Genomic DNA, 24885 nt, shown 5'->3' with positions numbered 1-24885 from the left:
CCACATTTTTTTTTACTGGTACTCCGTACTGGCTTATTTTCACCTCTGGAAGGGGAATAACTATACTGGTATGAGTCACCTTTACATTGGTGTAACTGTGCCTGCACTAGGGTTTTTACCAGTATAACAACTACATAGCTCAGTTAAGGGTGTGATTGATTGGTTTAAATAAGTTTTACCAGTATACTTTGATTTAAGTGTAGATTTGACATTTGTCTTGGTGTAACAGTTGTACATTGTTACCTGTGCTGTTTTTATAAATGGTTCTCTCTATTACATTTTCACCATCCCATGAATATTTTCACTAGTACCAGTAAGTTAATGCTAATTTAAAAAAAAAAGCCAGTCTCAATACTTGAATTTGAGTGAAAAAGAATGTTAACTAGGTAAAAGACTCCTAATGTTCTAATTCAGTCAGACTTCAGTCTGCTGGAAAAATCAAATATATTTCTGTATTCAATGTAATTGCATTTACTGCCTCTTTATTTTTATTTTTTTTTTTTATTTTTTATTTTTTTTTAGGCCTGAAAGGAAAGCATTAAGATTTCTGTTAACAGTCAGTTCAGTGGAAGTGCAATTAAACAACTATGGAAGTAGAAAATGAGCAGATATATAATGTTAACCCAACAGGTATATGACATCTTTAGTTTTTGTATTTAAATTATTGTTTAATTGACACTGGAATTTTTTATTTGTAAATTGTATTTTGGTGGCTTCTTTAAAGATCTTCATGACAAACTTGAAGAAATAATCAATTTAGAAACAGTTCTTCTAACTATATTACATTTGCTGCCTGATGTATTTCTTTTAAAATTGGAATAATTGCATGCAAATAAAATCTCTGTTCGTTAGGAATTCCTCTTTTCCTCCTGTTTGTTTTTGTTTGCAACGTCCCAAGTGGTTGCTTAACTAGAATACTAGATGATAATGACTTTGAAGTCATCATAATCTGATGTTTATTATTACTGTCACAGCAACTACTTGTGATGTCACAAACACAGGAGTGACTTCAGGTCACAATTAAACAAAAGCAAATAAACTCCTTTTGGAGCAGAGATTTTTGCTCTCATGTAACTGTCCGTAGGATTAAAAGCAGAGGAAACACATAATAAGAACATAACATAAGACTGGGAACTGGGTCAGACCAGTAGTCCATCTAGTCCAGTATCCTGTCTTCTGACAGTGGCCAGATGCTGCAGAGGGAATTAACAGAACACAGTAAATTATTGAGTAATCCATCCCCTGTCATCCAGTCCTGGCTTCTGGCAGTCTGAGGTTTAGGGACATCTAGAACATGATATTGTGTTCCTGACCATATTGATTTATAACTATTTTTGGATCTATCTTCTGTGAACTTACCTAATTCTTTTGTGAACCCAGTTATATTTTTGGCCTTCACAACATCTCCTGGCAATGAGTTCCACAGGTTGACCATGTGGTGTGAAGAAGTACTTCCTTTCGTTTGTTTAAAACTTGCTGTTTATTAATTTCTTTCGGTAAGCCCTGGTTCTTGTATTATGTGAAGAGGTAACTAACACTTCTTTAGTCACTTTCACCACACCATTCAGGATTTTGTAATCTTCTGTTATATTCCTCCTCAATGATCTCAGTCCCAGTCTTTTTAATTTCTCCTCCTATTACTCCTGAGGGAATTCTGCACCAAAAAATAAAATATGCAGAATTTTAAAATATTGTGTGCAGAATTTTTAATTTGTCAAAGTAACACAATATAATTGCTCTAGTTTCAGTTATTTCAGTAATTTATTTCAAAATACATGTAAGTATGACTGTAAGAATACAGACAATAAAAAAGATTCAGGAAATGTTTTTTGACACTGATTCCTTACTAGGCATATTAGTGCAGAAGTTTGAGTCAGGCACATGTGGCCTGGCACCCCCACCTATTCAGCCCCTGGCTCAGTGCTGTGTCCCCACTTCAGTCTGTCCCCCAGCTAGCCCTTCTGAACGCCAATGCATGACCCCCCCAGCAGCTCTATGTTCCGCTTGGTCTGGGGCTCCCCCGTGTCCTGTGCCGCCTCACCTGACCTCTGCCTCCGCCCTCTCTGTGGTTAACTGCTCCGGCTTGTGAGCTGGCTTCCCTCTCTTGTGATGCCACAGCAGCCCCTGGTGGGCAAAATGTATAATTGCAGCTACTCTCTCTGGCAAAATGTATTTTCTGCGGGGGTGGGAGGGAATCTGCAGGGGACATGAATTCTGCATGTGTGCAGTGGCACACAATTCCCCCGGGAGTATCATACGGAAGCAATTCCATTCCCATAATTGGTTTTGTTGCCATTTTCTGTACCTCTTCCATTTCCAATATATCTTTATTTGAGACAGGGCTACCAGAACTATTCACAGTATTCAAGGTGTGGGCGTATCATGGATTTATATTGTGACAACAATATTTTTTTGTCTTATTATCTGTCTCTTCCCTAATAGTTCCTAACATTCTGTTAGCTTGACTGCCACTGAGCAGATGTTTTTGGAGAATTATACGCTATCACTCCAAGGTCTTTGAGTGGTAACAGCAGATTTAGACCCCATCACTTTATATGTATAGTTGGGAGTATATATTCCAATGTGCAGCACTTTACATTTATCAACATTGAATTTCATCTGCCATTTTGTTGCCTGGTCACCTAGTTTTGTAAGATTCTTTGGTAACTCTTAGCTAAGTCCAAAGCTGACTGCAATCTTGAGTAACTTTGTACCATCTGTAAACTTTGCTATCTAACTGTTCTCCCTATTTTCCTCATAACTTATGAATACACTGAACAGCACTGATCCCAGTACAAATCCTCAGGAGACCTCACTATTTACCCCTTTCCGCTGTGAAAAAAAATGACCATTTATTCCCACCCTTTGTTTCCCGTCTTTTAAACAGTTACTGATCCACGAGAGGACCTTCTCCTCTTATCCCATGACTGTTTACTTAAGAGCCATTGGTGAGGGACCATCTCAAAGGCTTTCTGAAAGTCCAAGTACACTATATCCACTGGATCACCATTGTCCTCCACATGCTTGTTGACCCTCTCAAAGAATTCTAATAGACTGGAGAGGCATGATTCCCTTTTACAAAAGCCTCTCTATTGCTAAACTCATCCTGATCATAAACTTAATAGAAGATGAACTGGTTGTACTTGCTCAGTAAGTACTATGAGTCTCAGGCTCTCCTTTGTACTAGAAAACTGGACTAACTTAACTAAATTAATGGCCTTAAACCCAGTGTAGGTGCGCTTTAAACACATTCATTTTTGCTTAAATTGCTTCAGATTATCAGTTTTAAGATAAATTTATAGAAGCCAAGGTTAAAGGTTTTAAGTGTTTCTACATTAGTGGTTGTATCAGTTTAACTAGATCAGTTTCACTAAACTGGTTCACTTTATTATGGGTAAAGGCTTACAGTGAAACTATTCGAAAAAATCTTTTTTCTATTTGTACTTAAATATTTATTTAAATAGTAAACACTTTTTAGTGAGAGTAACTTCTAGTTACTCTTCTCAAACTGCACTTAATGCATTTACCCCGCTCTGTAGTGGAGGGCAAAATGATAGAGCTTAAAACGTACTGGTAATTTGTGTATGGCCGAGTGCCAAAACTAATGCTTAATTGTTTAACATACTCTTAGTCTAATGAGGTGACATTCTTACTGTGGTCTAGTTCCTTACAGAATTATAAAGGTAAGCTGTTTGTGCACAGACGGGGAAAAAGTATGTTCTCAATAGCCTTTGTTCAAATTTCTTTCTTTTTTAAATAGTCACTTTGACGTTGATAGTAAGTATGTAATGTTTCAGCATTGCAAAAATGTGCTGGCCCTTTGAGGTTTAGGAGTACTTCTGAAAAGATTTCCATATTACTGATCTAGAGACTGAGACCAGAGTTGAATGACCAGGGTTGACTGTAGCGTCACTCTTGTCACGCTGCCTGGTATACAGCTAAGAGTGCCAATCTCAGGTCATATTGCCAAAATACAGGGCATGTACTCCAGACAGGTGGTATATTCTATCACCAAACCAATAACAAATATATGCTTTCAAAATACTATACTAGTTATTATGAAGCTAGAGACAGGCCCCTTCAGGCACTCTGGCCCCTCAGGTGCCATCCAGACAACCAGACTTCTGTGTTAAATGACCGTTAGAACTAGAAATCACATATATTAGGTTCTTCCAACTCCAAGGAGCCAGACACACTCCCCAGATCAACATGTACTTTCAGGATCTCCCCAAATACTATGCTGCAGCCAATCTTTAGTAACCTAACTAAAGATTTAGTAATAAAAAAGAAGAGCTATTAAATGGTCAACATGAATCATATACATTACAGCTGATTTCAGAATATATAGATCAGGATAATAGAAGTGATGTTAAATCTGCCAGTTCGTAAAAAGTTTCTCAGGTGCCTCTCAAATATTGGGGTTCTCAGTCCATTGTTCAAAGCTTTTTTTGTTAGAAATCATAGTCCAGAGATGTGGAACGGGAAAGAGGCAAAGAAATGATGGCACACTCTCCAATTTATACCCCCAAGTTACTGTCTCAAACATGGAGTCAGGGTTCATATGTTCTATGTGCCTTGCTGAGTCTTGAGGCATCCATTGTCTACATGCTCTCTGAGGCATCCTCAGGAAGCGTTTGAATCTCTTTAATGGCCTATCAATCATGGCTGGCAGGCTTTGTTGTAAATCTGTCTTGGGCATGTTACCCAGGAACACGTTTGAGATATAAACACATAGCAAAGATTCCTAACTTCATACACAATGATAATACATAAATATAAACAGGATAACAATGTTCAGCAGATCACAACTTCTCCAGTGATAGATACCTTACATGGCATACTTTGCACAAGATTTGCTGCAATTGTATAACAGTAGTTGTCACAATAGTAGAGGATCACCTTCTTCTTTTTATACAGTCACAACTCTCCCTTCAGTAGTAAGGACAAAGCTGGCTCAGGGTAATTCTCATCTAGTCTCTTCCTGAGAAGCAAGAGAGCAGGGATTGCTAGGAAGAGTAGTTTTTTGGTGATTGAGTTGTAGACCTGGGCTGGAAAAGGACATTGTGGGAGATCAGGGTGTAAGTAAACTCACTTTTCCCCCCGCCTCCTTAGTTTTATACAGTTCTGTTTTACTTTATAAAGATGTTGGGCAAACTTATATAAAGCCTAAGTTAGGGGGAATATCTTTCACAGACAAGGGTCTTTTTTTTTTTGTTTAGCTTGTTTCCAACATGAGAGGAACCATTTTTAAGTAAGTAATTAGTGGAAAAGAGTGACTTGCAGTTAAATGGTAATGCAGCCATTCCATTCTAACATTCAGATCTGGAAACACTAATATCGCAGCATGATTTAATTGATTCTGACAACAAACACTTGCATCAAGCGTTCTTCATTCTGAAATATGTAAATTTATGAACTGTAGTTGTCTTTGACACCGGCAGATATTTTGAAGTTGGAATTGCTTCATTATGGCTTTTTGTTCTCAATTACCATCCATAAAACTGCTTAGTTTTGAAAATATTTCAGTTCTGAGAAACGTAGCCCAATGGAAATTGCCAGATAGTATTTACTATAATGAAGTAATGTCACTTTAAAAAAATTGTACATGAATTGAGTGCATGTGGAAGTGCTAGATTGATAGCTGGGAAGTTTAAAATTTTCTGTTCATCCACAGAACAGATTAAGTACAGGCAGATATGTTTTCAAATGTCTGTTTTAAAAATAGGAAAAATGCTAAGGGCCCCACTCTGCAAAACTTCAGCATGTACACATAGTTAGAATTCTATTTTGAAAACTGAAGTCTGAGCATACAAGCCTTATTATTGGGTGTAGCTCTTACTTAAGAGTGTAGTCCTATTGATTGCAATGAAACTATTCGTAGGTATAAGCATTGTGTCCAGGAGTGTTTGCAGAGCTAACCCAATAAAGTATAGGGAAACACTTCCTATTTTATGTTGTTGCATCTAGGTAAAGATTCTAGTTTTTTTAAAAAAAGTTATGTTACTGCTTATCAACCGTAAGACAGTTCTTCATTGGTGGCATGCTGAGAAATTTCCAAGTGTGTGCTCTTGCAGTTTATTATTATTATTTTTTCTATTGCAACCGGTGGTACTCTATGAATTTTCCTTAAGGAAAATGGATATGTTTTACTGAGTTCGAGAGACATTATGAACCCAAGTAGCTCCATGCTCATTTACAGAACCTCTTTACGTGGTTTATCTATTTGTAAAATGTTCATTCAGTTGCTCTTCACCCACCCACATACATGTTCTTTGGCATGTAGCCTCGGAGAGCTTTATTTCCCATTATGCTACTGCACTGGCAATGGAAAAGCAACAAATTTGCCTTAAATAAATGTAATTGGAATGTAGCCAGGTACTTTGGTTCAGCAACCTTACATCTAATATTTCTTTTATATTACAGGTTTCCATTTTAAACATGTAATTTTTTAAAATCATGATGAATATTTTGCATAACTTTTATGATAACCATTTAAAGCAGTAACTAGATTTTTCTTTGTGTCTTTTCTCTTTTGAGAACTTGATCATCTAAGTGACACTCCATTTTCTGGTGAGGAAGAAAATGGTGGAAGTGAGGAAATAAAGACTGAAATCAATGGAAATTGGATAGCTGCATCTTCCATTAATGAAGCTAAAATTAATGCTAGAGCAAAGAGGCGGTTAAGGAAAAATTCTTCTCGTGATTCTGGGAGAGGAGACTCTGTTAGTGATAATGGAGAGACGCTGAAAAGTGGAGTCACTGCACCAACTAGTCCAAAGGGAAAATTTCTGGACAGACGATCCCGGTCTGGAAAAGGAAGGGGACTACCAAAGAAAGGTTGGTGTAGCCTACTAAGAAAGGTCTCTGCTTATGGGCTTTTGTCTAAAGGCCTGTTTTTCCATTTGGATTATCTTCTCCCTAAACAACATTTTCTGTCTATCCTCCCATTCAGTAGTTCTTTTTATAATGGTTGTATGGGGAAGGCCACAGCAGATAGCAATCTTCAATAATGGATTATAGTGTGCGTGCACGCACATGCATTAGTTGTTACACCAAGCACAATCAACTTCTTTCTTTAGGGTACTACATTCTTGTTATATCATAATGTACAGTACAATCTACAGATATTGAGGTTTATGATGGAATTTATATATGGGATACTCCCTTTAATATTGTAAAGCACAATTATTTCAATCTTCAGCACTCTTCATGCTGCTTACAGTTTCCTGACTCAAGTGATGCAAAGCTCAAATGGCTGGGAGTTGAAACATACTTCTGCATATCCCAAAAAATCTGAGTCTTACACACACGTGCCTGAATGAAGCATGGTAATATGGAGATATTTTGAGATCAACCCAGCATTTACCATAAGCTGGCTATCTTTTTTCACTTTTGCATGTTTTGCTAGGTGGTGCAGGTGGCAAAGGTGTTTGGGGTACACCAGGGCAAGTGTATGACGTGGAAGAAGTGGATATTAAAGATCCCAACTACGACGATGACCAGGTGAGCAAATGTTTTGTTTTATACAGTGCAAGATTGAGGTGGAAATAGCCTTTTTATTCACTGTAATTGATGCGACATTTGTAAAGGCTTGATTCTAAAGATGTTAAACACTGGCCCTGATACAGTGTATGCTTAACTTCAAGCACACAAGTAGGCCCATTCACTAGCAAAGAGATTGGTATAGGTGTCTTGGTTTGTCTGGTGGGACTACTCATGCTTAAACTAAACATATGCTTAAAGTGCTTGGCTGGATCAGGGCCATGGTACTTAGAACCTTGCCAGATTAAGCTCTAATTCTGTAAAACCTAATTGACATTCAAGAAAAAATGTTTGTTTCTCAGTCCCTTTAAATTCTAATTAACATATATATTTTTATAAAAATGCCTACATTCTTGTATTGGTTTTACTACAAAACTAGTGTTCACAAATCATCAGGGTCTCTTACTACAGTAATAGTTTGAAGTGTTAAGTTGGTATCAACAGAAGTGAAAACAAATTCCATTTTCAGTATTTAGATACTGCTAGTGTTGGTACTGATTTTTAAGGTGCCTATTGCATATGGATAAAAAGAATAGTAGATAAATCGGGTTCTTGACATATACTTTATACTAAAGACACAGAGGTACAACTGCTAAGTATGTGTGGTAGCTTTTTCTCTTCTTTGTTTTAAATTGTTGGAAATGAACACTAAATACTGCAGGTCTCTGAAGGAGTTCAAAGCCAGTACACCTTTCAGTTTTTAACTCTTTGTGCAGTTGCTCATTGTACAGACTCTGCAGTTGGTAGGAGGAGAAATTGGTCATATGTTCGTATCTTCATTTGGATATGAACCAAGATACAATCTTTTTCAAAGTGGAACACTGTGGCTTTTTAATACAGTGGTGCACATCAAAGTAGGAAATCAGGGAAATCAGCTTGATGCACTGCTTTGAAGGTAAAATATAGATCTAATGGCTGAAGTCAAAAGATTCTTTAACAGATGTTGACACCACTGCCCACACTGTGTCAGAGCTTAAGGGAGTGTATCTTGACAGCTAAAAAGAGATGCATAAAGTAGTCACTGTTGTATCTTGGCCCTCTCAAACAGCTTATAGTAGCTTTGTTGAGGGCTGAGAATAGGTAGTCTGAATCTAAGGCTACCGACAATATTTAAAGAGTTTAGGACAGAGATCCCCAAACTCTGAGGTGCAGAGGAATGTTCAGGGGGGGCATGGCAGGGTCCGGGTCAGCCCCCACAGTGGATGGGAGCACCACCTAGCCCTGCTCTGTCCCCAGTTCTGCTCCAGCTCCAACCTCTGCCTCCAACCGTGGCTCTGTTCCCGGCCCCAGCCCTGCCCCCAGCTGTGGCCCTAGCCCTGCCCCTTACTTCTGTCTGTGCCCACCCCGGGGGCTGGGAGTGGGGTCACAACTCCAGGGGAGTGGGGGTATAGACAGGGGTAAAGAGGAGGCATGACTGTGAAAAGTTTGGGGACAACTGGCCTAGGATAAGTGTGTAAATATCCACCCTCAAGTGTGGCTTTCCCTTCCAGGGCTTACAGTTGAGTGGGTCATAGGGAGTTGTAGACCCAGAATTAAAAAAAAAAAAAACAAAAAACTCCAAACATTTAAAAATCAAGCCGAACCGCTGAGTCGGACACTTTAAGCACCGTCTTACCAAATCTGCTTCTCTCAGTTTATGCAAGACACCACGGGATGTTTTTTTCAGGCTACATTAAGTACTGGTTTCCTCTTTAGCTTCCCCATTAGACAGCACCATGTTACACTTTTTGTCCAAGCTGTGATGGTTCTCTTGTATATGGAGGCTGCAGTACCCCTCTGAACTACAAATGAGTATCATATGCAGTGTGCAGCACAGACTCTGTTAGGATGGTCCAAGACACTAATATATCTATCCCTCCCAGGCCCCCACCCAGACTTAATCTGTTACAGAATTGTCCTTCCATCCCATTCCTTCCACACTCTCATACCCCTCCCTACCTACCTACCTACCTACTTACGTCTGAAAATTAGCAGGTCAGTCCAGGAGGAGTGGGGAACTGAGGGATATGGAGGAAGATTGGCTGTGCTGGAGTTCTGGTTCTTAGGCTTATATTGCCCTGAAGGTCAGGCTGCTCCGTAGCCAATTGCTGCATGATCTCTTCCTCCTTTTTGTGAGTGCTTCTCACTGACTTTAGTAAACACCCTGAAAATTAAATGCCCAGTCCTTTTCCTCCTTCACACTTTTTACATGTTATTAGAAGTCTGGCCATGTAGCTGTTTTGAAAAACAGGCTGCTTCTTTATCGGGGAGGGGAGAGTAGCTTTTGGGGGAAAGATGCAAGGTGTCTGGTTAAATGTTTTGCCTTCCTGCAGAGCTGGATATGAGTTTGTCTCCTTCCCTTCTATGTATGGTACATGAAAACTTTTTTGTTTCTAACAATAATGGTGCCAGAAGAATCCTAGGTGCTTACAATGTTGGAAGTTATAATGTTACTTACTAGTAAATTCAGCTTTTATATTTTTGGGAAATGTTATCTTTGTTCTAGAACTGATGTTTCCACAGACTGATTACAAAGGCATGATGCAGTCATTGCTGATAGAAATTTTGGCTGCAAGTACCAAAGAGTTAATTATTTAAAAAGCATTTAAGCTCTTCAATAAAGAGAACAAGAGAGACGCTGCTGCTTTTCAGATGCAGTATCTGATTTCTTTTTTTTTTTTTTTTTTTAAATAGGAGAATTGTGTCTATGAAACTGTAGTTCCACCTTTGGATGAAAGAGCATTTGATAAAACTTTAACACCAATGTTACAGGAATACTTTGAACATGGAGATACTAATGAAGTTGCGGTATGTCTGACAACTTGTATTTTTAAAAATATCACACTTAACTGGCTGTGACTTCCCATGTCACAAATGAGATTATAGAGGTGCTGATATGGAAATGCAGTTAAGCCACCTAAACAACCTTCCCTCTGCCCTTGTAGTGATTATTTGAAATTTTTTTATTAAATCTTTTATTAATGGTTAACATTTTAATAAAAAAAGTTAATATATTTTCTTCAAATCTTATTTAGGAGATGCTGAGGGATTTAAATCTTGGTGAAATGAAATACAGTGTGCCAGTGTTGGCCGTATCATTGTCATTAGAGGGGAAGGCTAGTCACAGAGAAATGACATCTAAGCTCATCTCTGACCTTTGTGGGACAGTAGTGAGCACAAGTGATGTGGAAAAATCATTTGATAGACTACTGAAAGAACTACCTGAGTTGATGTTGGATTCTCCAAGAGCTCCACAGGTATGCCTACAGCCCTTTGCACCAGATTTTTGACTTTAACCTCCATGGCTAGTGTTGTTCAGTTAAACTGCTTCATGAAATAGGGTGTTATGTATTTTAGTGGCATTATCACTTGTATGCTGTAGTTCCCTTCTGTCTCACCACTCATCTTCCTAACTCCCAGACCGGTGTTTTAATTTGAGAAGTTTCCCTTTTTTTTTAATTTGTGTAGCAAAACTAACCCTTATTCAAGTAGTGTTCCTATAGGTGCCCCACTTCAGGTGCGCATGTGCTCCATTTACCTCTGACCAGATTTTTTGTTTTGTAGTAGTGCCCATTTAGCCCTCGCAGGCACTCCAGATATTCTTGTGCCCCATTCCAAGGATACAAAAAGCTGTGCAGGCAAACTGCCCTCAGTTCCTTCTCAGCTGCCTGATGGCCTGAGACAGAGCTTCTAGTGTGTACACTTCAGCTTTGCTCTAGCTTGGCCTCGAGTTTTTAGTTCCGTTTTAGTTCTTTTGATAATCGTACTGTAATGCAGAGTGTCTCCTGTTCTCTGGAAACAACTCTTATCTCAACCTGACAAGCACATGTCTTGGAGGATATTTATTATTCATAAAAAGTAGCATGGTAAAAGTAGCTACAGAAAGCCCTTGTCAAGATTCATAATTGTTGCAAGCATAATTGTTGTAATATTTAAGGAATAATATATTTAAATAGAAAGTATGTTTTATAGACTTTAAGTAAAAATTAGTCACTAAAGGACAATATGTCTCCGGTGTCCCATTCAAGCAGGAGGGAGTTGTCATGCCACCCTAGTTAGTTGTGATGTAAGGCAAGACTCCCGTTGTTTAGCCTTGCTCCATTCTAAAAACTATCAATGGGGGTAAAAAAGGAACATTATCACAGACAAAACCTTACAAAGGCTCAGCCTGTCTATGAATAAAGACAAAAGACTGATTCAATATAGGAGAGAGAGGAGAAAAGACAGTCTTCCTCCTTTCAGTGAGGAGACATCTTGGGGAGCAGGGATGTTCTCATGGAAAAATGTGGATCCTGGTTCCTGTGAAGCCAGCCAGCTCTTCAACAGACTGAACTTGGCAGGGAAAATCTACTTCATTAAATAGGCTAAGTTAAATGTTAATAAGCATAGACACAGGTTTGTAAGTTTTAGGATTTTGTTTTGTAGTCATTTGTTTCCATCACTCTCTGGTTCCTAGTTAACTCTGAATTCTTTTTTAAGTAAACCTACTTTTTGTTTTATTGTAAGTGCTCACATGTGTTGTGTGTGTTTTTTTTTTTTTTTTTTTTTTAATTTTGTTTTTACAGGAACAGTAGTTTGAGGTAAAACTTGTGAACTGGGGTACACAGCTCCTTTGGGGGCAGAGGATCTGGGATTTCTTTTGATTAGCCAGTGACAGGGGCTGGATATCACAGGGAAATGATTCAAAGGGACTCTGGGGCTGGGGTGCACCTGTTTTTAACCTGCAAGGGAAAAACAGGGCTTGAACAGGCCAGAGGGGAGAGCTCCCTAACACCACTAGCCTGTTAGCCATTCAAGCAAATACCCAGGTACCACAAGCAAGACTTCATTATGTTGCAGGCAGGTGGGTGACAAGGTGACTCACAATCCTGGGTACCCAGAGACCCATCACACATACCTCTTAAGTTTATTTGGGCGTTTTGCATTTAATACCCCTCCCCTCCCAGTTCTGAGGGGTTTGCCTGAGGGGTCATTGTCAACCAGGTATCCTACATCTCAGCCAAGTGCAAGACCTCAGTTTCTAAAAGTAGGACTAGGAAAAAAACAGGTGAAACTTTGGCTTCTCGTGATGGAATACTGCCTCTGACCAGCCTTGGATCCAGGCCTAGACACCACCCCCGTGCCAAAAGAGCTTCAGTCACTATCAAGATCGACCATTTTGGACTTGTTTTATTCTCATACACTCCTCACAACTAAACAGAGTTATGAGGGTTGTTGTTGAGCATGGCAGACAACATCCTACTAAGTCTACACTGTTAAGTAAAGACCAGAAGCTTCTCAACCTCTTTGGGTGTAGAAGCTACTCCTCTGCAATTCTCCAGTTTAGAAAAGAGAATTATCAGTCTCTAAGCACAATTCAATGCTTTTTTAAAATTAAATTATCATCTTCAGAACACTGGGAACAGTTCTAGGCTACCATAACCGAGGGTCATCTCTCAGCGCGGACTGTCTTGCAAACTTCCCTACATTCAGTGGACAATGCAGCTTGTTCCATCTCAACTGCTGTTGTCATGTCAAGCATCTTGGCTGCAGCTGTCGGGATTGCCTAAGGAGGTTGTTTACTGTAGAAGACATTCTCTTTGATGGACTGACACTTGAGTGAGTCCATCGACTAATCCTTGCACACCTTTATTGGATTCAGGGGCCACACACAGGTTTATATACAACTGCAGATAAAAGAAAATTTAGCAGAGCCCAAATGACACAGAAATCCGATCTGGTCCAGTTCTTCAGTTTTCATAGACCAGCCAAACTGCCTAAGAGACCAAGATATCAAAAGAAGAGGCCCCCTACTAATATCACCCAGCTTTGTGTCATCATTGAAATCTCAAATCTGATGGTATGGTGGAGGGTTCAGAACATCTCCATCTTGAGATTCTTCAGCTACAACCTGCTACCTGCTTCCCTCCCTTTGGAGATAGTTTCTCGGTTTTCAACCTGCATGGGAGCAAATTAATCTGACAAATGGGTTTTGGAGGTTATAACTTTGGGTTACTCAATCCATTTCCCTGTTCCTCCTCTGGGACTCTTTTCACAAACAGTTGCTGAGACAGACCACCTCCCTTCTATGCATGGAGCCATGGAACTTGTTCTAGTCTGCCACAGAGGGAAGAGGTTTTACTCCAAGTAACTTCTGGTACCAAAAAGGAAGGTGGGATGGAGACCAATATTAGATCTTGACTTCCAAACACCTTCATGAAATTTCGAAAATTCAGAATGGTAACTCTCACAAATATATTTTTATTGTTAGATTCCAGAGATTGTTTTACAGCCTCGACCTCCAGGGCACGTACTTTTCACGTTGCCATTCACTCCTCTTACAAAAAGTTTCTAGTATAGAGTGCTTTGCTTCAGCTTCTCATCTGCCTGCCAGGATACTTCCAAAGTCCTGACAGTAATAGCTGTTCAGCTTTTGTCAGTGAAGAAGAAGAAGAATCTTCCCCTACCTTGACAATTGGCTGTTCAAGTTCTGGTCATGCATCGAAGTTCTCTCTGCAATACAGACAGCCATGTCCTTAGTCTGCAACCTAGAACCTCAGAATGATACAGAATAATCCATTCTAACTATACTTCAGCAGTTTTCACAGGAGCTTCTTTAGATGCCATAGCATTCAGAACATGCCTCCTTGTGGACAGACTTAGGACACTGATAAGACTTATTGCCAAAATTCAAAATAACCCCCCCCCACCAACTGCAACAAATTGCCAAATGACCCAGCAGTTGGAGGCAGATTATACTTTTGTCACACAACATGCCAGTACATCTTTGCTGTGTCCAGGTTGCTCCAGAATTGTTTATATCCCTAGCAAACATGGTCTGGGCAAGTTGGTGTCTGTCCCTGGTTGGGTGCTAGACTCACTCAATGGAAGGACACATCCAAAATCCATGCAGGAATTCCTTTACTCACCCTCTGCCTACCATTTACTGTAATTTTGGATGCACCAGTTGTGGGGTGGGGAGCTCTGCTGAGGGGGTGGGGGGCACACCATCCAAAACAAATGGTTGCCTCGAGTCTAAATAAATAAGTTAATGGAGATATCTCCATCTCCTAGAACTGGAAGGGACCTTGAAAGGTCATCAAGTCCAGCTCCCTGCATTCACTAGCAGGACCAAATAATGATTTTGCCCCAGATCCCTAGGGCACCCCCTCAAGGATTGAGCTCACAACCCTGGGTTTAGCAGACCAATGCTCAAACCACTGAACTATCCCTCCCCTCCGAAGTCTCTCCTACACATCAGCCTCCTAGAATTATGGGAAGTCGGAAATGCCTGTATCCACTTTCCTCCCTTAATCAAAGCCAATCTGTCAAAATCCTGAGACAATGTAGCCTGAACGTTCTACCTAAATCATCAGAAAGGGATGAGATCCCCTTTCTTGTGCTGAAGCAATAAAGCTATGGAATTAGTGTATAGCCAATCACATTCTCATCTCAGCTTCTGACCTTCTTGGCATGCAGAACACTGTGGCTGGTGGTCTGAGTTCTCCCAGGATTATGAGTGGGAGCTCTGGACCCTTGAACCCTCAGATTTTTCTGACTTGGAGGTTTCTGCAAGTGGACATCTTTGCAACTGCCGCCAACGAAGTGCAAGAAATTTGGTTTGAGAGAAGATCTGACTCATCAGTTTTTGGGAGATGTCTTTCTCATTCATTGAATGAAGGGCCTTCTCTGTGCATATCCTCCAACACCACTGATTCCGAATGTATTGAACAAGATCAATCAAGACAAATCCAGAGTTACTCTATTTGCACCAACTTGGCCGAGGCAGGTTTTGCTTCTTGTCCTTCTTTTCAGCTTCCGACCATTTCCTGTCTGCTGTCTCCGGATTCTGGTCTGTTTCTCCATCCTCTAACTCTGGCACTGTTAAAAGTACCAATGGCTTCAATTTGCTAAACAGCAATCTGGGCATCAGTGCACACTTTCTTCGTGCAGTACATCCTGATACATGCCTCTAGATTGGTTGGTGCTGTTGTCACGGCAGTCTTTTGGTCAGTATTGGATCCAACTCCAAAGCCTCCTCTTTCTTCAAAGGATACCACTCAGGAGTCACCTGAAGTGAAGCCTCCATAGGCCAATATTCAAAGAAAGAAGTTACCCATCTTGTGCAGTAACTGGAATTCTTCTAGATGTGTATGCCTATGGGTACTCAACTACTTGCCTTCCTTCCCCTTTGCTTCAAAGTTTTATCTTGTGTGACTTCATGGTAGAGAAGGAGCTGAGGGTGGCTTGCCTGCACAGCTGTGTATATCCTTGGTATGGGGCATGAGGATGACAAGCTCATGACTAGGTCAAATGGGCACTGCTATCTAAAATCTCTGACCAAAGGTGCATGGGAGCTGTGTGCACTCAAAGTGGAGCACCCATAGGTGAATAATTTCAGCTACTACCCAAGGTGAATAACCTCCACATTTTAAAAACAAAGCCTGAATAACTATGCAAGTTAAAATGTCTGTTCAGAAATCATGTGGAATTCAGTGTCTCAAAAATATTTCTCTTCTGTTGCAGTTAGTGGGCCAATTTATTGCAAGAGCAGTTGGAGATGGGATTTTATGTAGTACTTACATAGACAGCTACAAAGGCACCGTGGATTGTGTCCAGGCTCGGTAAGTGATTGCTCTTTGTAGTTAGTGTGTATAGGTCAGTTTTTTTAAAATTCTCAGCAAGCAAACCAGTAATTTGGTATTTTAAAATAAAGTAGGTGTGGCCACTCTCTTCTAGTATTAAAAACAAGTCAACAACAACAACGAAAACCCTCAAAGGAAGCCTGTCACAAGAAAAAAAAACGTCCCAGACTTTTAAACCAAGAGATACTAAACGCTTCTGGCAAACTCGGTCTTTAGTATCTTAGTTGAATCTGTTTAACTCGGGCAGTAAACTAAATTTGACTAGCATTTTTGCAAACTGTGAATTCTTACAGTTTAACCTTTCCTGAGGCACTTGAAAAGAGCTTACTAATTTATTTAAGAAAAATTCTGATCAAATCAGAAACTTTTAGGGAGCATTTTGCTTTAGACTGTATATGACCAATAGGTAAATACAGCATCAGGAGAAGCAATGTAAGGATTTTGTTAAATAAACAAACAAACCCTTTTTGCTTCATGCTTAGTGCTGCACAGAGAATGTCAATCCTTCACATTTGCAGACTTTATATTCTATGTGGATATGAGGACTCAGTTTCAGAGTCAAAACGGAGCAGCCTATGTGCAAGGGATGGGGAGGTAGAGAGTTTGAAAAATACCCTCAGATTTTGAATGCATCAGTTTTTATATACAGTGTTGACCTTTCAGGCTTGGGTTTCGGAGGTGTTGAGCACCCATAGTTTCCATTGACATCAGTTAGTGTTGTTGGTACTTGGTACCTCTGAAAATTAGGCTACTGTTTAGGTTACCTAACTTTAGGCACCCAGGTGTGCAAATCCTTTTACTGTGGTTGAAGGACTTTTGGTCCCAATAATTAAGTATATCCATACATGTAGCATGGCCACCTTCACTTCTGAGTCAGCTTACTTCTCACCTCACCTAGCCACTCCAAATAGTGAGTACAGTTTTCCATATTATGACTCCGATCAGCCTGAATAAATGGCTGAGTACTCCTCCTTGTTCAGGTATATGGTAGCCAGTCTGGATCTAAGATTTTTCACACCTAGTTCCTCTTCCCAGGGAGGTGGCAAGATTCCCTAGTTCCTCTGTCTTTTTAGAAAGTCTGTGTTTGGTGTTCCTCTGCTGAAGCACCATTTTGTCTCCAGACCTCAGGAGTCCCAGAACTCTTTGAACCCAAAAGGAGTAACCATTCTCCAAGGTAAAGGCACTTTAGGTTTAGCCACATGTTTGGAGACTTAGATTACTAAGCAAATGCAGGACCTTGACAGATCCCAGATTTTACCGTAGAGGGAATCCAACACACTTTTTTCCACTGGGTAGAGGAATGTCTGAGAAAGGCTGCCCCTACTGTGTGGTTTGTCCCTATCAGAATGTAGCTGAAGGGAGAAGTTGGTGGGGAAGAGATCTTCAGGAAGCTCACCTGATGGCTATCAGTTCCAGGTTATCAGTGTGGAGCTTGCATTGCTGAACAGTGTCTTCTGAACTACCTGTGATGAAGTGTGAGCACATCATCTGAGGAGGATGGCATTTGTGATTATGTATATTTGTTGGGTTGCCTTGAAATAAGGGGTAAATTTTTCTTGGAGTTGGATCTCCCTGTTCACTTATTGTGGGAAGCTATTACTGGCTGAGTAAAAGGAATGAGATGTTCTGTCCTCTTGTGTCAAATGAGAGAAGGATATTTGATGATGAAGAAGAAGAAATTTGGAACATAGCCTGGCCCACAGAACCAAGTCTTGACATAAGAAACTCCTTGTTCTTTCTTCCCTCCTCTGTAGTGAATTTATGTAACTAATTTTGTAACACAACCTTTGCGTTGTAGAGCTGCATTGGACCGAGCTACTGTGCTGCTGAGTATGAAAAAAGGTGGAAAGCGTATAGACAGCGTATGGGGATCAGGTGGTGGACAGCAATCTGTAAAACATCTTGTTAAAGAGGTAGCTAATTTGTAAAAAACCTGGGTGTGTGTGTGTGTGTGTGTGTGTGTGTGTGTGTGTGTGTGTGAGAAAGCTCATGCAGATTGACTGGGAAGGAGGAAAGAGATGCATTAACCCTGCACCTAAATCGTATTCTGCTGTTTTGAAATGTGTATTTATTATGAATTAAAGATGTTGACCATGACATTGACTGAAAAGGATCTTTGTCCTCTGTAGGCTTGTTTAGTACTTGGCTTTGTACAATGAACACCCTAACGATAATACCTGCAATTAAGAGTTTATGATCTTAAAAGGATAGGCTAATAGAAGATAAGAAGCCTGAAAAGTCCAGAGGGGATAATTGTATTTAATTAGTCTCCCTTTTGGCCTCGTGGTTGGAGGGTAGCTTTTTCAGAAATTCCAGTTAGGATGAGGAAGAAACAGCAGCAAGCTTGGGATACATTCCAGATATTGGTAGAAAATTTAAAGGAAGGAGTTTGTGACTTTGAGGTTGCAAACCTGTCTTAGCTGGACAATGATTGTGCCACCATAAGTAACAAAAAATGGGAGAAGATTTGGAGAAAAGAAAATGAGTTTGATCTTGGTCATATTAAGCTTGAGTGGCCCATGGGCATTTTATCAAACATTATTTCTAATGATGGGCTGCATGTTAAACATATATGTGTGCAGACACTGCATGTTTTGAAATGGTGTCTGGATAAGTGTTCAGATTCATACTATCTGTATAGTTAGACATAATTTCTCAATTTAAGATGTGTTTGTTAAAATACTAGTTGCAGTTTGGGATACAGATTTTTTTTTTTTTAGTGCATGTCACTAGCTTGTTGCTTGGCTGAGTAGGGGATTTATCAGATTAATTTTAAGATTTTAAACTATACCTAGTATTTTTTAACAAATCCAATAGATTGATATGTTGCTGAAGGAGTACCTACTTTCTGGAGATGTATCAGAAGCTGAGCGTTGCCTTCAGGAACTAGAAGTGCCTCATTTTCACCATGAACTTGTATATGAAGTAAGACAGAAATCAGACTCCTTTTCTTTTGTAACTTTTTTTTAAAATTGTGGATAAATATGAGCAGATTCTAGGTTTTATTTCAGTGTGGACATGTAAGTAATGAAACTGAATTCTGAAGTTCAGCTCCTAAATATTAATGTTATCAGATGTCTACAGTTTCTAAGTACAGCGCATGCTACTTGTGCCTGGGTAAACGGTTGGTGTCTTCAGGAAGATATAGAATTAAACTATATTAATTACATGAATGGGGCAGTTACTGGATATTTTGTACTGAAAGAGCCATTTCACAGTTGTCTGCTGTGGAATAATGGAAAGAAAAATCCCATGCTCTAGTTTTTGTTAAACCTAGATTTTCTTGTTGGTAGTGCTGTGAGCTTTTTATTACCGCAGGTTACAAGCAGATAAATTGCTCTTTTAATAGGTCTTTACCACTTCTTTTAGGTTATACAGTCAATCATTCACTAGTGGAGGATTGCTCCCTGTAGTATACTTCCTAGTATTTTGTCTAATCTATATTTTTAAATGCCTTGAGAGAGGGAGGAGAGACTATTCCACAGCCTAATACTGTCTTCTATCAGTACATTTTTGCTGATATTGAACCTAAATATTTCCCTTTTTATAAGTTGCTCCTTCATTATCAAGAAGCTCCTTTGTCTTGAGGTTTACACCCTTCAAATGTGTATAAAGTTTAATTCTCCATTGTGGTGTCTGTTTGATGCAAATACGTGACATCAGAAAGTAGAGCCCTCCACACTGCTGCTAACTGATGCCCGAGTACAGGGTCATGTGATTTAGAATACCTCTATAAATAGTCCAGAAAGCTTTTTGTTCCCTCTCTCCTCTTGCCTGGTGGTCTGTATACCTATAGTAACATCGTCCTTGTTTTCAAGCTTTGTATCCTTACCCAAATAATTTTTCCACTCCATGCTTTTTTGTTACATTGTAGTATACTAGCATTGTAGGTGCATGTGATAAATACACATTTTTCCATGTGGAAATGTTACAGCTCTGTTTGCGGCATTCACTTTTCATTTCTTGTCAAATGTACTTTTTGCACTGTCTTTTAGTTAAACACTTCCTCTTGCTTTATTTTAGGCAATTGTGATGGTTTTAGAATCAACTGGAGAAACAACCTTTAAAATGATGCTTGATTTGTTGAAATCCCTCTGGACGTCTACTGTTATTACTCTGGACCAAATGAAGAGAGTAAGTATATTTTTCCAAAATATAATTGGAATAGTAATTCACAAAAAATTGTTGTTTTCAAACATCATTCCTGTTTTTACACCTTCTCTTAAACTATACATGATGATCCATTGTTATCAATTGTACTGCTATGGTTCTGTTGGCCCTCCAGTGACTTGTACAAATAGGTTATAGCTGATGTTTCCAAGATATAGCAATAAATGTTGTGTCTCAAGGGGGTACAAAGGAATTTTAAGTGTTTTGTCTTGTGGAGCTGCAGAGTTGAGAATAATTTAAAATATGTTCTAATAACAAGGAAACTTTGAGGTGTCTTACTGAATTATGCGGTTTAATTACTAAAAAATTAAATCTTTCATAATGTTGCAGTATAACATAGGGATGTTTTTATGTATTGACCAGCCATTATTACGGAAGTAGCCTTATTTAGATTTACTTGATTTAAAAAAAAAAATGACTTAGAGTATAAAACCAAAATCATGTAGCTGTATCTGAACTAAATTGTGGTTCTGCCCATAAGCCCTGAACAAGTGACCGCATATAGCTGTGTTGTCCCATACGCTGGAACCATTCTGTGACACCTTCACAATCTAGTTTCCATCTCCTCCCTACCATCTACTCTGCTTCCCTTGCTCTGGGGGTGAGTGATTTGTGTCGGGGCACAGATTATTCAGCTGTCCGAGCTGGTGTGTTACGGAGATGCTTAATGATTGGAGAAATAGTAAAACTCCAGAAACTGCTCCCTCTCTGATGTTACTGTCCATGAGACTATACTGCACAGGCAGGTTAACCTGGTCAGTCAGGTCCTCTGATTTTTGGGAATCCTAAAATTTAGTTCATCTACCTGGGTAAGTAAATACATCTAGGTAATACTGTGTTCTATAGTGTGGTGCTAAGTTGCAGATGAGGTGGTGTAGATTCCTTGAAATTATGTTTAATACGTCTTAAAAATTAATGAATTACTTGATTATAATCCACTCAGAGAGTAAGAAAGGTTACCCTTTTATGTAGCAAAATGTGACTTCATTACCCAATTCTGATATTGCAGGGTTATGAACGAGTTTACCGTGAAATCCCAGATATTAACCTGGATGTGCCACATTCATACTCTGTGCTTGAGCAGTTTGTAGAGGAATGCTTTCAGGCCGGAATCATTTCCAAACCACTGAGAGACCTCTGTCCTTCAAGGTACTTTTAATATAATTTATAAAAAGAGCTGGTATATTAAGTTTGCCTGACATTTCCCATCATAAGACCCAGTCTTCAGTTGCTTAGAACTTTGCCAAACGTTAAGAATTTAGAGTGAAACTTTCCATGCTGGGTATCTGCCTGAGGCTGACTTCTTTTGGAAAATATCAGCCAAAAGGGTAGAGCAGTTGCTGAGACTGAGCCTAGGAAATAATACATTGTTTGGTCAATGTTAAAAAATTGTGCCAACTTTTTCTGTAGAAAGCTCTAGAGCTCCCATGCTTTGGACCAGGAATTTGAAATTTGGCAGGAGGTTGCTGTTGTGTCAGGAATGTATCTTTTGCTATCCCTATGAAAATCTGCCCAAATTTGGTCAATTTATAAGCCTTTGAAAACGCAGTTCATACACGCTCTTATATGTCTTACACATTTCCCCAAAGATTCCATCTGCACTTGGCTTGCGCCACTCCAGGACTTTCCCTGTAATTGCAGCTCCAGCCTGCTGCAGACCATGCCTGAACTGAGAGCAGGGACACCCCCTTTTGGGTAGCATGGAGGATGAAGCTGCCTGATTTTTGAATGCAGATAAGACAGCAAGGTTAGGAGGAGTACTGGAAATAGCTGTGTGAAGAGATTTGAACAAGGAATTGGGGGTGGGGTGGGAACGATGACACCGAGATTGGGTGATGAACTGGGGAGGGAGATTAGGGATGAGTAATATGAGGGAGGGGCAGCAACTGGAGGCCAGGTTTGCAGGGAGAGACAGATCAGATGAGAAGCTGGGAGTTGAAGGAACTGGAACTGGCTGGGCAAGGAGACTAAGACTGGGAGTCTGGAGGGGTTAGCATAGGACCTGCTGGGCAAGGGGACTGGATGTGGAGCTGTGGAGAATGGGGAAGAGACAGGACTGGGGTAGAGAGAGGTTGGAGGAGATGAGTAGAAGGGTCAAACATGGGCCCGGGGGGTGGGGGGGCGAGGGAGGAGGAAACAGATAGAAGAGCCTATGCCCGCTTAATCAGACTTCCTTTCAGAAATTGGAATGGAAACAGAATTCCTGAATCTTGCCATTCCTGTGCTGTCAGAGAGTATCAGTGAAACCCAGTGACAAAGTGTCCAATAGCTTTGTAATGCAGATAACAACCTACTAGTGCAATCAGTTACTCTGTTAGCTCAAGGGGCCAAGCTCTGTGGTGGATCTAAAGGTTTCAGCCCTGCTGATGAAATTTGTGTTCTTTTTTAAAACCTAGGAATTTACACACAACTACATTAAAAGAATTAAGGATGTGAAATCAAGCACATAAAAGTTAGGAAATGCCAGGAAATGTGCAACCTTAATTTGGCCCCTTGTACATATGCATTATAATGCAGTCTTTATTACATGGTCATGTTTACTATTTTTTTTCCACAGGACCCCTTCCTTAGTTAAGACATAAAATAGATAATGCTCATGTAACTAGCAGCTATTCAATGTTTTGTTTTATCTTCATTGTTCAGTAGGTGGCCCCATGCCTTATTTCTTGCACTCTGGGACATTGAGCTCTTAACACTGTACTTCTCTTTAGCTTTTTTAAAAAAATGAGTTTTGCAAATTATGCTACCTATTCACAAGTCATTGTTACTATGGGTTAGGTTATATACTGTATTTTGTAAAGGTCTTTTTTATTTGATCTGCTGAAAATTAGGTTTCTCATGTAGAAATTATCTTCCTGCTGGCAATAAAGTCAGTTTGTAAAATTTTGATGAGTTTATTCTCATCCCAGAGCGAGCCAATATCCATAAACTAGAGACTAAAATTGTCCCTTGTTCTGTTCTTTGAGGAGTCAAATCCATTAGGTTTTATACTGACATATTCCCTGGTATAAGTTTTTTTTATTTTTTTTTTTTACATCATCATTTAAAATATAAAGCTCCATTATACTTCAGTTCTAGTAACTGTATGTAGAAGCACTATCAAAATAACTTTTTGTAACCTTTAATTAAGCCTCTCACCTCCTCAGATGGTTAGCAAAGCACTTTGAGCTTTGTAATTGGAAGGCCCTATAAAATGTGCAAAGGATTATTATAACTTTGTCCTAGAGATTATTCCTCCCACTTGGGTTTGAGGACCAATGACAGGGCAGCATAGGGAAGGACGCTTTGCATGACTTTGTAATACTCTTGCTCTTTGGCTAAATAGAGCTGCAGTTTCTTGGCTGTCAAGCTAACACTTTTCTCAGATTCTAACACTATATGGAATTCTAAGAAAGGGAGAAAGTAGTATTATGAATCTTGAGTCAAGTTTTGAAAAGCCTAGTATAAATACACAAATAGTGTTCTGTCTAGAATATTCAGATTGATTATGTGGCCTTTTCAGATGATCAAGAATTTGACAGGTAATATCGCTGATCACCAGCCACCTCCATGTTACTCTCAGGACCTTAAAGTGGTGCAGGGGATCACTCTAAGCTATAGTAGATAGGGAAAGACTATTGACACTAATGTGAAATTTATAATCTTGTATTTTTGTTTTTTGCTTACAGGGGAAGGAAGCGCTTTGTAAGTGAAGGAGATGGAGGTCGTCTTAAACTAGAGAGCTACTGAGTACAGAAACCAACTCTTGCAGCCTTAGATGTTTAAAGGGAAAAAATATATTCTTTATCTAAATTGTAAGAGTTGCTTAGCACAGTTCATATTTTTTTAAGCACTTGTTTTGGTACAAATCATTTCTGAAATAGTTTTGTAAAGTTATATTCAGGAAGAAAATTCCTTTCTCTGGGCATATAGTAGAACAGAACAAGTAACCACATTTCAGTGGTGGTGCCTTCAAATAAGCTACCCTTTTGTAAGTGCCATATGTTTATGACCCAATCATTCCATGTTCTGCATTGATGTCTGACTGTCACTCCTTTCCTTCAAGGACAGTGTTTATGTAGTAAAATCACTGGTTTATACAAAGCTTTATTATAGAGGGGTCAAGTTAAGCTGCTGTAATCTCATTTTGGCGGCTGCTGCTGCTGTTGAAATGCTGTGCTTTGGGAGGAAAGAATGGTTATTTCTTTAAAGAATCTAAAAAATGGATTGGTCATAAGATGTATTCATCTTTTCCAGGGGAATGCACTGATTGGTCTTAAAGACCAGTGCAATAAAAGGTGGCTGGAACATCTATTTCTCTACAAAACTGGAAAAAATGAACAGTTCTGGTAGAATGTATTACAAAATAAATTTTTGTAAAGCTATCCTCTTTCTTTGTTTTTATATAAGCAGTTTTGGAAAGCTCTTCAGGTCCTCTGCAGATAATCTTTGAACCAGGTGCCAATAAAATACATATCTAAAAAGTACCCTTTTGCATAGCATTTTGCAGAGGATTAATGAATACCTAAAATGAAAGGGACATTTTACCAAAGATTTCCCTGAAAATGGGTACAATTTATGCAATCACATC

General features: G+C 39.4%; 1 protein-coding gene across 4 annotated transcripts in view; it reads left to right on the top strand.

Moving 5' to 3' along the window:
• The window catches only part of PDCD4 (programmed cell death 4), a 34236-nt gene extending 9557 nt beyond the window's left edge, over positions 1-24679 (top strand). For all 4 annotated transcript variants that reach the window (XM_050958160.1, XM_050958159.1, XM_050958163.1 and 1 more), the window contains 11 exons: positions 523-630; positions 6538-6837; positions 7409-7503; positions 10216-10329; positions 10557-10778; positions 16027-16124; positions 17944-18058; positions 18963-19070; positions 20169-20279; positions 21325-21464; positions 23984-24679. In XM_050958160.1, the coding sequence (XP_050814117.1) occupies positions 588-630; positions 6538-6837; positions 7409-7503; positions 10216-10329; positions 10557-10778; positions 16027-16124; positions 17944-18058; positions 18963-19070; positions 20169-20279; positions 21325-21464; positions 23984-24044 (1407 nt within the window). In that variant the 5' untranslated portion in view covers positions 523-587 and the 3' untranslated portion in view covers positions 24045-24679. The remainder of the gene's footprint in view (positions 1-522; positions 631-6537; positions 6838-7408; positions 7504-10215; positions 10330-10556; positions 10779-16026; positions 16125-17943; positions 18059-18962; positions 19071-20168; positions 20280-21324; positions 21465-23983) is intronic.
• The last annotated feature ends 206 nt before the right edge of the window (positions 24680-24885 follow it).

Source organism: Gopherus flavomarginatus, chromosome 6, assembly GCF_025201925.1.
Source record: "Gopherus flavomarginatus isolate rGopFla2 chromosome 6, rGopFla2.mat.asm, whole genome shotgun sequence".
NCBI lineage: Eukaryota > Metazoa > Chordata > Testudines > Testudinidae > Gopherus > Gopherus flavomarginatus.
Note: the sequence above shows the minus strand (reverse complement) of the source record. Positions and strands in the feature narration are given on the sequence as shown.